At 40.0% G+C, this 13,290-nt stretch overlaps 2 protein-coding genes across 20 annotated transcripts in view; one reads left to right on the top strand and one right to left on the bottom strand.

Annotated features, from left to right (window-relative positions):
* The first annotated feature begins 353 nt into the window (after nt 1–353).
* On the top strand, nt 354–7,032 carry skp1 (S-phase kinase-associated protein 1). Its single transcript, XM_071460240.1, has 6 exons — nt 354–630; nt 1,330–1,429; nt 1,555–1,628; nt 2,533–2,676; nt 5,646–5,786; nt 6,307–7,032. The coding sequence occupies exons 2-6, from the start codon at nt 1,333–1,335 to the stop codon at nt 6,340–6,342; spliced, it is 492 nt and encodes a 163-aa protein (XP_071316341.1). The 5' UTR covers nt 354–630; nt 1,330–1,332; the 3' UTR covers nt 6,343–7,032.
* A 1,881-nt stretch (nt 7,033–8,913) lies between these two features.
* Nucleotides 8,914–13,290, bottom strand: part of tcf7 (transcription factor 7) — a 77,292-nt gene continuing 72,915 nt past the window's right edge. For 9 of the 19 annotated variants that reach the window (XM_071460220.1, XM_071460221.1, XM_071460222.1 and 6 more), the window contains one exon: nt 8,914–11,725. In XM_071460220.1, coding sequence (XP_071316321.1) covers nt 11,267–11,725 — 459 coding nt within the window. In that variant the 3' untranslated portion in view covers nt 8,914–11,266. Of the gene's footprint in view, nt 11,750–13,290 lie in introns of all 19 variants that reach the window. The other 10 variants (XM_071460234.1, XM_071460236.1, XM_071460238.1 and 7 more) reach the window with 5 other exon arrangements.

The raw sequence follows: 13,290 nt of genomic DNA, 5'->3' as shown, positions 1-13,290 counted from the left end.
GATAGCTGTAGTGTTTTTTCACATTAATATCTTATTTAAAACACACATGGTAAGTTTATAAAACATAGCACATTGTCAAAGAATAAACCACTGGTTTCCAATATTTTCGCAGTTATCCCCTAAAACAGGGTCTAGTTGTGTCTACTTGTGTTTCAAATGTCTCTTAGTCTCAGTTCCGCCAGACAGACACTCTAGACCTCTCGGATACTTTCATTTAAATAACTAAGACCTATCTCTAGCTCCTCTGTCGCTAAAATAGAAAAGGGTAGGGCATCGTGCACATTCTCTGCACCTCTCAGTGCTAAACTCCATCATATTTCAGTCTGTTTGATCTCTAAACTTGACCATTTGTCTATTTGATAAACGTAAATGAGTAAAATATTTCCAACACTAGGGCGTCACATGTCAAGCTTTGAAAACGGGGTGAGATAAACAGGAAACGCTGCTCTCCTGCGGCCGCCCCCCTTCTTTCCCTCCAGCGTTTGATAAAGCGATCGTCAGCCTCTGAGCGGCAGGCTCACCAGGTCGATCCAGAGACTTCCAGCCGCTGCTCGGTGCCTCCGCGTCTACCAGGCCACACTGTTGACTACAGAGGAGTTTCACCTCTGGATCTGAATTAAAACATTTACGGTAAAATCGAATATGTCATTTTTACATTTTGCTCGCCCGTGGAGACAGAGTTCAAAACAGTTATTTCTGTATTTTGTCTGCATATTTATTTGCCTGGATGTGGTTGCTAAGAGGCCTCACTGACGTTGTAGGGCGCTAGCGTAACGTTAAGCTAATATGCTAGCATTGTGCGTGGTAATGCTAGCTGCCCGGTTAGCTCACTGTTGAACCTAGATTGTTTTTAGTTGTCCAAAACGCACAAAACACATTTGTGTTTTATACATTAACAAAGATTCCTTATAGTCAGTAATGTAAAGTATCTGATATCAAGCTAGCTACTTGGTTAGCATTACTGTGGGTTAGCCTGTGTTAACAGGAGGCTAAATGTATCGTTCGTTAGCTTGTTGGTAACGTTAGCGCTTTATCGCTAACCACTTGTTTGTATAGATTGCTAATAACAACGCCCGCATAGGCAACCTTAGCATTTGTCCCCAGTGTGTCGCTACTACTGTAACATTTTAATTATTAATGATGTGAACTGTCTATGCTGGGATAACAGATAAGTTGTCAAGCAGTTAAGTAGCTGCAGAGTTAGCAATAATCAGACGTACTTTTGGTGTCATATGGAAAGGCGAGTTTATTTTGTAGGCTTATCAAAGTGTGTACACATATGCTAATTGACTGCGTTTATTTATTTATTCTAATTGTTTTACTCTACAGATAATGCCCACAATAAAACTACAGAGCTCTGATGGGGAGATCTTCGAGGTGGATGTTGAGATAGCCAAGCAGTCTGTCACCATCAAGACCATGTTAGAAGGTATAACTTTAAAATCATCACAAACTTTCAAGTCCATTACTATATATTGTACTTTAATAAGTGCACCAGATCTTCTGGTAGATATAGTGTAGACTGATGTGTGACATTCATTGATTCTTTGACAGATTTGGGGATGGATGATGAAGGAGATGATGACCCAGTTCCCCTCCCTAATGTCAATGCTGCCATCCTCAAGAAGGTACAGACACACACACACACACACACACACACACACACACACACACACACACACACACAAACAATATTGCACATGTTCATACACAGCCATGATGACAAAACTGTCTATGGCAGATTTGTATTTAATAAAAGATTAGTTTTGTTTAAGTACTGTCAAAGTTCAGTTTCATTGAATAGTACATTGAGGGCTCAAACACATTTGGACTGGTTTATTTCATATTGAATGGATTCTATGTTGTCAATAATGACAATGATGATTTACATTCACATATGACAGGTTCAAACGAATCTGATTGCCATGGGTGTTTTTAATGTGACTTGTATGTGAAAGGGAGATGATGTTGTTTTAAATCAAAAATATTATAAACACAGATTGAATGTTGTATACAAGTCCTGTGTACTCGGTTACCAACTTGGTGACTGAGTGTGCATGTGGTTTGCCTTAACATTCCTTTAAGATGATATATATATTTTTTTAGTGTTATCTATCACTCACTGAAGCACGAGCTATTTGTTCCCTTTTGGCCCTGCTAAATTGTTCCTGTCAGTAAACTGACTACTCATATTCATGGGAGCAGAGGGATTTAAAGGCCTGTTTCTTTATGTCTCTTCTACAAGTTCATACTTGTTTTAAGATTCTACTGCTCTCAAGCCATTTAGCGACCTTGAATCTATTTTAATCTATTATAATTTGCATTAAGTTATTTAACACACTTCTCTAAACCGAAAGAATAAAACAAACAAGTGTGAAACAAGTCGCACAGCGATACTACACTAGAGGAGAAACAATTTTAGTGTGGTATTTAAACCTTTGTGTACAGTTTTAAAAGTGGAGATGATGGATGCCAGACATGTTTGGTTACCTTGACTAAAGTTGCCTCTGTGTGCACGCGCATTTCCTTCAGGTGATTCAGTGGTGCACTCATCACAAAGATGACCCCCCTCCCCCTGAGGACGATGAGAACAAGGAGAAGAGGACGGATGACATTCCTGTGTGGGACCAGGAGTTCCTCAAAGTGGACCAAGGCACCTTGTTTGAACTCATTCTGGTAAATACAGTTTACATTATATAACATCTGCATTACATTGAATTTCAGTGTTTCTGAAAGTGTTCAGACAGCCTTGTGCTAAAATAACATGAGATTGAAGAAACTGCCTGCAGAGCTCAGAGATAGGATTGTGTCGAGGCACAGATCTGGGGAAGGCAATGAAAAAGTTTCTGCTGCACCTCCGTAATTCTTAAATGGAAATTTGGAACCACCAGGGCTCTACCTAGTGTTGGCCGCTTGGCCAAACTGCAAAGTGAAGGGAGAAGAGCTTTGAAAAGAGAGGTGACCAAGAACCTGATGGTCACCCTGGCTGAGCTCCAGAGATCCTGCGTGGAGATGAGAGAAACTTCCAGGAGGACCGCCAATTCTAAACGTCATGTCTGGTTTCCTCTGTGCCTTGACACAGTCCTGTCTGAGCTCTGCAGGAGGTTCCTTCCTCCTCATGGCTTGGTTTTTGCTCTGATATGTATTGTCAGCTTTGAGACCTTATATTCCTTTCTAAATCATGTCCAATCAAATGAGTTCACCACAGGTGGCCTCCACTCAAGTTGTAGAAACATCTCAGATGTGATCAAGAGGAAATGGGGGAAACCTCAGCTAAATTTCATAGCATAAGTGCCTTGAAAGGTGCCTATAAATACAATTTTTTATTATTATTATTATTATTATTATTATTATTATTATTATTATTATTATTATTAAGTGTCATAGCAAAGGATCTGAACACTTATGCACTTTTTTTAAGCATGTCAGTGCTTAAATGATGATGACCCAGTTCCCCTCGTTTCGCTCATTTTGTCAGTGAAGTGGGTTTAGTTTGGTTCAAAAGCCCGAGCTCCAAAAGTAGAAAGTTTTCCACATTATGTTCTGCCTCAGTCTATGGAGAAACTAACCATGTGTTTTCATGTATTTGAATTTTAATAACATTTTAAATTTAATAAGCCTGAGTGCCCTGTGAAACCCAAAGACAAACCAGAATGTCTCTACAGTGAGGATATTGCTCTTTTCTGTCCACTAACATTCCAGTTTTGGGCCAGAACCTTTTCAAAAATGTTTATTCAGGGTGGTTGTGGCAGAAGTAGTTTAGGTGGCCAAACAAAAACTCCTGCCTTACTTGAATTCGTTCTTTGGAGTACTGATCCCATGTTATCCCCTTGAGTTGTTGATTGTGTAAGGAAGCAAAAGGAGTCAGTAACTCACGAAACTCCGCTGAAATCCTTTTGCTTGCTTTAATTTGACATTTAACTTCATTTCCTGTGAATCACATTTGCTGTGACATTCTCTTCCACTTAAATGCCACTTTTTGTCATCTCCAGGTGCGCATTTCTTTTGTGACCCTCCTTTCCTGTGGTCTCTTTATTTCATTCACTGCTGTGGCAGAGTATTGAGAGTTTTCATTTTGTTAACAGAGATATAAAAGTTGCTTAGCAACAGCCGGAAGAGGGGTGGTTTCAGTGACTGCCGCAGAGGAGGCAGGGATTTGAGAGGACTGTTAAGGTGAAAAACATCAGGGAGTTTTCTTTGGGCAACATGTGAAGGTACATCATACAGAACGTCGGAAAGGTCACCTAAGCAGAGATTGGGAAATAGGTGTTGCCTTAGCTGTAGTCTTCCAGGAAGTGAAACACAAGTCACGCTGCCCGTCACTTGAGTCGATTTAACCTGCACCTCCCCCCCGGCTGTTTGAATGTGTTTACATGCACAAAGCCAGAGGATGCTGAAGAGGCAGGGGTGTGAAAGTAGCTCAGCAGGTGCTCGCGTGACATGAAAATGAATGCAAGGCTTTGTAGGGGGTCACCAAATAGTGTATGTAAAGTTCAAGAGGTTATTACGGATGAGAGTTTACTGGAACACAGCAGGAGGGGAATTAACGTTTTGTTGGGTGATCTCAGTCTGGTGCTGCTTTTGTCTGTTTTTAATTTTCAAAAACATGAAAGCACACATTTCTGGGAGATTACTTTGTAACATCAGCACCGCATTTCTTCTGTTTACCTCGTGGTTGTTGAGGCAAAGGACAAAGTGATAACCTACTAGACTTATCAGTGTCAAGCAGCTGTGCTGTGTTATTGTGTGTGATAAGCCTGAGGCTGCATTCAGACTTGGATTTAATATTTGATCCAGATATTTTAACTGGATAATAAATGATTTTTACTGTTATTATCAATAATACTATATATACTACTACATTAATACTATACTTAACTATACTAATGTCAGTAGCAGTATTATAGTTGCCAATAACATTACTGTTGTCGTTACTGCTTATTACTATTATTACTTTGAGTGCATCACAGTCTTTTTTTCCCCTGTAGTCTCTCTCTCTCTGTGGGTCTCTGTAAAAATACTGTAACGAGAACGTCTACAACTCCTCTATTTGGAAAGTGCCTTCACATCACCTCTGTTGTGATTTGGTGCTATATAAATACAAAATGACTGGATGACGACGTCTGATCTCCAGGATCTTTCTCATTATCTCAATTCTGACCAAGTGCAATTCAATCTTAATATCTAATGATTTGACAGGGCAGGTGTGTCCCAGGTCAAGGGAAGCTATGACATGGATGACATCATTCATGTTGAATATCTTTTTGCAAAGGAAAACTCACTCACTACTGCTACTACTTTAGTTTTTCCTGGGCTTGCGTAACCTCAGCACCTTTCAACTTTCTGGGTGCATTCTCTTCTTTCGATCACAACCTCGAGATGTGTTCTGGCTGATCCGATCGCACTCTGATCACAGTGCGTTCTGTGTGGATTTACACTTGCATATGTTTCTCCTTATCTAGCTCCATTCATTGTGGTGCCTAAAATGAATCCAAAACAAAAGGCCTTGGTTGGTTGATTAATAAACCTGTAAGTGTTGATATTTTCCTTGAAATGCTAAGGTGTCAAGTCAGTCTTTTATAGCCTTTCTCTCACTGCCACCTCCCTCAGCTCCTCTTCATCTCACTGTTGTCTTTTCTGTTTAGGCTGCCAACTATTTGGACATCAAAGGCCTGTTAGATGTCACTTGCAAGACGGTGGCCAACATGATCAAAGGCAAAACCCCAGAGGAGATCAGGAAGACTTTCAACATCAAAAATGATTTCACAGAGGAGGAGGAAGCCCAGGTAGTTATTCTATCCATCACTTGTCTGTCAGAAAAGGTCTTACATACACTACCGGTCAAAAGTGTCGCACCTACATTTTTAAGGTTGTTATGGAAATTTACAAAATGTAATGTCCAAGCATAAATGATAATGATAAAAAAAAAAAGAGAAATCCTGGAATCTTAAATCCTACATTTAATCTTCGACTAATTCAGCAGAAATCATACTAGTGTTGTTCTTTGTACAATGGCATTCAAATATTCAGAAAGTTTATTACAACACCGTTGCAGAAGTTCCCAGTATTGTGTTGCACTTGCAGGTTGCTTTGCTGTAATTTTTTTGTCTGTTTCATCCCAAACCAGCTTATAAAACTTGATTGGTAGTATAAGTCATGAGAACTTAATGGCTTTTGAATGTTGCTCAAGATAAATAATAAATAAATCAAACTTTCTAACCTGTATGAGGAATCGGAGCTTTGACAGTTGACCTCTCTTGCACATTGTTTTAGAAACTCAGCCTGTTTGTCCCTCCTCGTCCACAGGTACGCAAAGAGAACCAGTGGTGTGAAGAGAAGTAAGGGGAAGATCCTGCCAACACTACCACACTGAATAGGATTGTCCCTGCTTACTGGTTGCACTGGCGTTGTTCATACTTGTTAATATTTACATTTAGTATATTTAGAGCCACATGCCCCCCAAATCCGCTCTCCTCATTTTCTGTATACCAATAGCATGACCATTTTAACTTGCCTGTGTGGTGTTATTAATTTAAGTAAAGAAGCTCTTTTCTGTTTCCAAACTCTCATGTTGTGTATTCAAATAAAATAAAAAGTCCCGCTTTCATGGCTTTGTACCCTCAAAGATTAGAAGACAGTCCTTTCATATTTTCCCTATTATTAATTGCTATGGTTGTCTTTTTTACTGGACATGTTTGTTTTCTTTTAGGTTAATTGATTAAATAAAATGGCTTTTTTGACAATGGAACTGAAAGGGTGAATATTATTTTTGCCCTGTGAATGCTTTTGTTCTGTGAAACCATGTTAAGAGGAGGATGAGCTGTTTAAAGGAAAAGTGAGGCTTGAGGTGGAAAATGTCTAATATTTTTTTCGCATAATGTCCTTTGGACTTGAAGTACGTGTGTGTTGTCACACAGTGTTGGGTAACTCATTTCTAATTCATGTTGTATTGAATAGGAAACTTCTCAGATAAGCTGGCTTTTTGGATGGTTAAACATATATTGAAGGAGTAAATAAAACGTATAAAAAGGTTGGCGTGTGTTATTTTTGTTTTGAAGCTACCAGGGGCTGAGCAGCAGGGCCTTAGATTTATGTCCCATTATAATCATTCTTGAAATGTCCTTGTTTTTTTTTTTGTTTTTTTTTAAAACATCTGTTTATTCCTTTACATTTTACAAAAACAACAGAACAGTAAAAAAAAAAAAAAAAGCCTCAGTGTAGATTTTATCGAACCATCATTATATAAATCATCACTTGGTATATTGTTATGTTCCATAAAGACATGAAAAACGTTCCAGATATTCCAAAACCTGTCAAGTTTGTCTTTTATAAAATAACTTATTTTTTCAAAAGCAAAGTGCAAAGTCATGCCTTTTAACCAGTAGGAAACTCCACCAACCTCTTGCTTCTTCCGTGAACATGCAATACAACGTTTATCCTTCAGTAAACTCATATTGAGCAAGGAGTGTATGTCACCTGAAATTACAAAGGCCCTTGGGTAGACGTTCAATAAGCATAATGTAGGATCAAGAGGAACCTCTTTATTTACAATTTGGCTGTCAAGATCCAGGACCTTTGTCCAAAAGCTAAATACCCGTGGACATTCCCACATAAAGTGGAACAGCGACCCCTTCTTGTGGCCACATTTTATGCAGATGTTAGGATTGAAGTGGTGAATTGCAGCAGGAGTGATGTACTGTCTGCTTAGCCATTTATATTGCAGTAATTTGGAGTGAGTGTTAGCTGTTTGTGTTTGTGCTAAGGAACACGCCTTTGCCCATTCCTCCTGTGTGATATCCACCTTTAAGTCCGATTTCCATGCCTGCAGAATATTGTGTGAGGACTCTTTGCAATTATCTACGAATAAATTATACAAAAGGGCTATCTGTCCCCTGCCTTCAATATGTTTTACGGTAATATCTTCCAAACTGGTCAGAGGGGGAAGCTCTTAAGTTCTTCAAATGACATAAAGGTACTTTCATTATATAGATCAGACACCTTAGCAATACCATGGACATACCACATCCTAAAACCAGGGTCTGCTCTGCCTGACCTAAAGTCCTCATTACCAAAGACTGGTGAGAACTGAGATAACTGTTGTGTCACCCCCAGGTATGTGAGAACACTATGCCAAATCATTACATTATTTTTCAAAAAGGGGTTTTTCGTTTGTTTCAACAGTTTTGTCTTACCTGCTAAGTACAAATTAGGAGGAATTGTAATATTTTTACTTTATAATAATCTAGAAAGTAAAACATGGCTGTCCTGATTTTTGCCGCCCAATAATACCATGTGAGGTTTGGCAATTTTAATCCGCCTCTGTCATATGGTAAGTACAGCAAGGAGAGCCTGAGTTGTGGATGTTTATTGTTCCAGATGAAATTTGAAGAGGCTTCTTTAAATATTTGAAAAAAGGAGGCTGGAGGAGAAAGTGGGATTGATTGGAATAGATACAAAATTTTGGTAAAATTGTCATTTTTATAACATTGATACGTCCAATCAAAGAAATAGGTAATTTTGTCCACCTATTTATGAGCTGCATTATTGCTGCAAGGGAATCATAATTAGCTGGAATGATTTTGTCAATGGTAGGAGTAATTTTAATGCCCAAGTAAGTACATTTGTGTTGTGCCACTACAAAGGGAGTTACGATTGGAGGATTATGCCACTCCCTTTCATTTGTTATTATTTATTTTATAACCTGAGAAGATATCGAAACCACCCATCAGATCAATTAAGGTTGGGAGAGTTTGTTCTAGGCTGAAACAAAACAAAATGATGTCATCTGCGAATAGGGCCATCCTATGTTCAACATCTCCTATTTTTATACCTGTTATACTGGGGTGTTTACGCACTGTCATAGCTATTGGCTCAATAGCCAGAAATGTCCTTATTAATTAAAATAGACATGGACAAGATATTCAAAACACTTTTAATACATCAACCGAAAAAAAAAAGTAATACATCAGAGGCGTTCAAGGCTTGAAAAATACAAAAGACATGTTTGAGGCGTTTCCACAAATTACATGAACGTCCTCATATTAACAACAAGCTATTTCTAGCACAAGAGCTCTCTCTGCTGGACGAAAACAGTTTTGCTATACAAAAGCTCAGCCTACAGTTTGTCCACAGAGTTGGAAGCAGAGTCTGAAGCTGCAAGCCGAACGGTAAATTAAAGCCTTTGTAGTCAAAATGTCTTCTTGTTACATTAAAGTTGGAACATGCACAGATTGAGAACATAAGATATCATTTGAACGCTGCTGCAGTAACACTTGACCAAAAGTAAAATTCTGCACAGGAGGACAAACACAAAATGTATTGCTTTAAGAAATGGAAACCAATATTTTTTTTAGTCATTTCACTTTTTTTTTTTTTACATAAAAACATATAAAAGTTTAATTATAATAGGGAATTCCAACATTTATAAAACTTTACAACACAATGCAATATAATAGTACCCATTTGGTCTCAGATTAGTTAATGGAACTGCAAAATGTTCAGTCATAGAAAAACAGCCTCGTCTTTCTCCAAGGGTTTTCCCACCAGCAAAAACGTCTGACCTTTAATAAAAAAAACAAAAAAAACAAAACAAGATTTATACAAAAATACCTCCAATTAGGCGAAAACAACAAAAATGTAAGAGATGATAAAGCGAGAGACTGACAGACTGAAAGTGCCTATTAAAAATAATGTAACTTAAGAGGGAATTCTCTCATATGAATCAGACTTTTTTTTTTAACCTGCTGCAAATCTTTTTTTTTTTTTCTGTCAAGGGAGCTGCACAGGTATTTATCGAAATGTTTGCAAATCCAATGAAACTGAAGTCAAACAGCTGGCAGCTATGAGAGTGAATCTGTCCCTCTTCAGAGCTGAGGTTCTGCTGGTCAGGCTGGCTGGTTGTTGGTCTCTGCTCCACTCTCATGGATTAATGGTTTGGTCTCAGTAACAGTGATGGTTGGTGGGTAATAAGTCAGAGTGATAGCTGTGATGGTGATGTGTAAAAGGGGGAGTAGCATCTCCCTTCTCACTATGTGGAGGAAAACGTGTGTTTACATGCACAACTCTCTCAGTTGATGCTAAATTAGCTCTTGCTGCTCGACTTCTCTCTGCAGGGTGACTCTGGCCTTCTTTTAGGTCTGTGTTGATGTGGTTCATTTGATTAAGAGCTCATTTGCAAAATATTTTATGATTGTCATTGAGGTCAAAGCACAGGGTGAGCTGTAAGACAAACAAAAAAAAAAAAAAAAAAGACTAAAAAAAAAAAAAAGGCGCCAAGGTGCTAATGACTTATTTGTAAAATGATTCCTCAGAGGCAGAGCAATCCTCAAGGTAAAACTAATCATTTTAACTGCGGCAGATGGAGCCAAAGAACCATTTGCTTTAGGTTCCAGATGAATTCTGCCTTGAGCGCAGGTCTGCCTCTGTACAACTGGAACTGTGTGGTCAGGAGCTGGCAGGGTTTCAGTCACCAATTCAAGAGCTGGACCCTCCAGACTAAGTCTTTGCCTTCTCCTCCAAATGACAGTTCAGCCTAACGGGCTATTACTCTGGAGCATTCAGTTGCTCTTTGTCAAATTCCAAAACAATAATTTCCAAGTTCATTATAGAGAAGTTGTCATACAACCACAAAATACAAAACTGGGATAACCAAATAAATGATAACTAAATTTACAGTAGGGACTATGATGACCCGGTAAACAGCCGTGTGTATGTTTCTTTTTGAACATATAATAAATAGATTCTTTTTGAATTTTAAACAGCCTCTTGTTCTGGTGAGTAATAACCTGGGGCTCTGATTAACAACGAGTCCAGGCTGGTAACAGTTTATCTCCTGCAGTGGCTTTTTACTGGTTTCGATCATGTGTTACATCTCCCGGCGACTGGTGAACCACATATCTGGTAATTATGATTGGCTCATATGTTAGTTCCAGTCTTTCAGGTTGTCAAGGATTTCCTGAATGCTTGATTAAAGAACTGACCATGTGAAGGAGGCTCTGAGAAGGACTAAGCCTTGTTGACCTGTTAATGATGTACTTGGCCTAGAAACACAGTCTCTCTGGAGAAATCAGCCTCTGAGCTGAGACACAGCTAATGTCTCACTGTGGGACAAACCAGCAGGGCAGATGCTGGCTGTCACCATGGACTGAAGGATGCCCCCACCATCTTGCCTGCCTCAGTCACTCCTTTTTTTTTTTTTTTTTTTTTTTAAATCTGTCAAAAGGTACGTGTGTATGTATGTGTGTAAGAATGGAGGCAGGTGAGGAAGTTAACCTTCATGGCTCTGGAGGACGTTGAGCTGAACAGGGTCAGGAATGTGTGCGGACTGGATCACTGAGTCTCTGTTAGCACTTTGAGAGAAAGTCCCGCGGCCTTGGCAGCAGACAGCGCAGTCATCGAGCTGTGCGTCTGCTTGCCGGACAGTTCCAGGTGTGTGTGGGTGTGTTTGGTTGTGGGCTGCTGGAGGTCGCTGCGCTTGCCAGCAGACTGCTCCAGGGGCAAACGTGTGTGCGAGCGTGTGTGCGTTGGCGGAGACAAGGGAAGGCGCGTTGATGGGGAGGTGGGCGGTGGGGAGCAGCCCGGGGAGTGGGGGCGCTGGCGCTGGTGCTGGTAGAGGGGGTGGCGGGCGGGGGAAGAGGAGGGGGGAGAGTCTATAGCACTTAAATCTGAAGAAGTTGGGCTGGGGCAGCCTCCTCCTTGAAGGTAGCGAATGCACTTCTTTTTCCTCCTAGGAACAGTCAGAGAGAGTTATCTGTGAATAAAGTGTGGATGGTAAATGTCAGCAGGCTTCAGTGAAGATGCATCACTCACACTGAGACAACGAACAGATGGACACACACTGTATGGTCATCATGAACAACAGAGATGTATTAGTGTCAGCCTACGTATCTGTGAATGAAGGAGAACGTCCAAAACACCACAGATCCATTTTGCAAAAGTTTTTAAATTCTCGGCTCCTGATTATTTTCTAGACATATAAGAGCCCAGTCAGATGAGTGCACTTCTAACATCTTCCTTTTTTTTTTTTTTTTACCATTTTAACTCTGGCCACTCAAGCCAGCTGTTTCCCTCTGCTTACAGCATCTATGCTAAGCTAAGCTAATTGCGTCCAGGCTATAGCTCCATAGTTAAAGCAGAGACTAATAATGATGTTGATCCTTTCATCAAACTTGCAGCAAGAATGGAATTTATGTTGCTTAATGCAAATATCACTGTGTTTTATTTGAGAGCAGGGAATACCACTCAACTTTATTATTCATATGATTAACATACTATACAAGTGTTATTATTTTGATTGAGTACTGTTGGTATGAAATAATGAACACATACAGCCTCATAGTGTTGACACAGTGTGCTTCAACATTATAAGGTTGTACTTATCGTGCAGGACGTTTCTTGCCCACCCCATGTACTCACATGTACACCACCCCTTGGTCTGCACCAAACATACTGCATCTGCCTAATATACAGCAGCAGTGATGTGCTGTGCTTAGTGAGGTGTTATACTCAAAAGCAGACTTGTGTACCACTGAGTGCAGCATCAAAGCAGTTAACAGGATCCCATGATCATTACCAGAATATGATATGAGTCACCAGGTTTAACCGCAAGGAAAGGCGCTAGGCCATATTTAGACATAGAAAGAGGGAGAGAGGGAGGAAGAGTGCAACAGAAAGTGATTTCTAAATGTTAGAGTTCACCATCAAACGGCGCCCATTACCACATCGCATGAATGGAGAAAGTTGAAAGCAGATGGGCATGAGAACACTGTCAAAATGCAAGGCTGCAGGGAGTGTGTATGTGCGTTGAGCTGTGGTGATAAGGATTTGCTCTAACCACATTCACCCCCCTTTGTTCTCTCAAACCGAAACACACACACACACACACACACACGCACAAACACACACACACACACACAAACACTCAGATTTCCATGACGTGATGGGGGGAAGACGACAGGGTTGCTACAGTGCTGTTGTGGTAGAAGCTTTTTCTGCAGAACCACACAGATTCCTGACTCCTGCAGCGAAGCTGTCGACTGTCATCTACTGTAAATTCTGCTGCGACTAAAACAGAGCACTGTGAGGTGATGACAGGCCCCCTTCTGAAGATTTATATTGAACTGTTACCATGTGTCTGTTTTATTACAGAGAACGGGAACTGAGATTGTTGCAATTTTGAGAAAAGGCTGGGAAAAAAACACTTGGATCAGTGTTGTAGCTCCTGCACTACGGATGCACAGCTCTGACAGATAAATAAATCTCCTTGTGCTGCCAGGGTACTTGATACTGAAT

This window comes from Trachinotus anak, unplaced genomic scaffold (assembly GCF_046630095.1).
Source record: "Trachinotus anak isolate AG129_WGS33_773 ecotype Australia unplaced genomic scaffold, CSIRO_AGI_Tana_v1 ptg000024l, whole genome shotgun sequence".
Lineage (NCBI taxonomy): Eukaryota > Metazoa > Chordata > Actinopteri > Carangiformes > Carangidae > Trachinotus > Trachinotus anak.
Note: the sequence above shows the minus strand (reverse complement) of the source record. Positions and strands in the feature narration are given on the sequence as shown.

Excerpts from the sequence above, each read along its gene's own strand:
- skp1 (XM_071460240.1), top strand. The coding sequence starts at position 1,333 with ATGCCCACAATAAAACTACAGAGCTCTGATGGGGAGATCTTCGAGGTG. Across the intron at positions 2,677-5,645 it reads CCTTGTTTGAACTCATTCTG|GCTGCCAACTATTTGGACAT; the intron begins GTAAATACAGTT and ends TTTTCTGTTTAG. Across the intron at positions 5,787-6,306 it reads CAGAGGAGGAGGAAGCCCAG|GTACGCAAAGAGAACCAGTG; the intron begins GTAGTTATTCTA and ends CCTCGTCCACAG.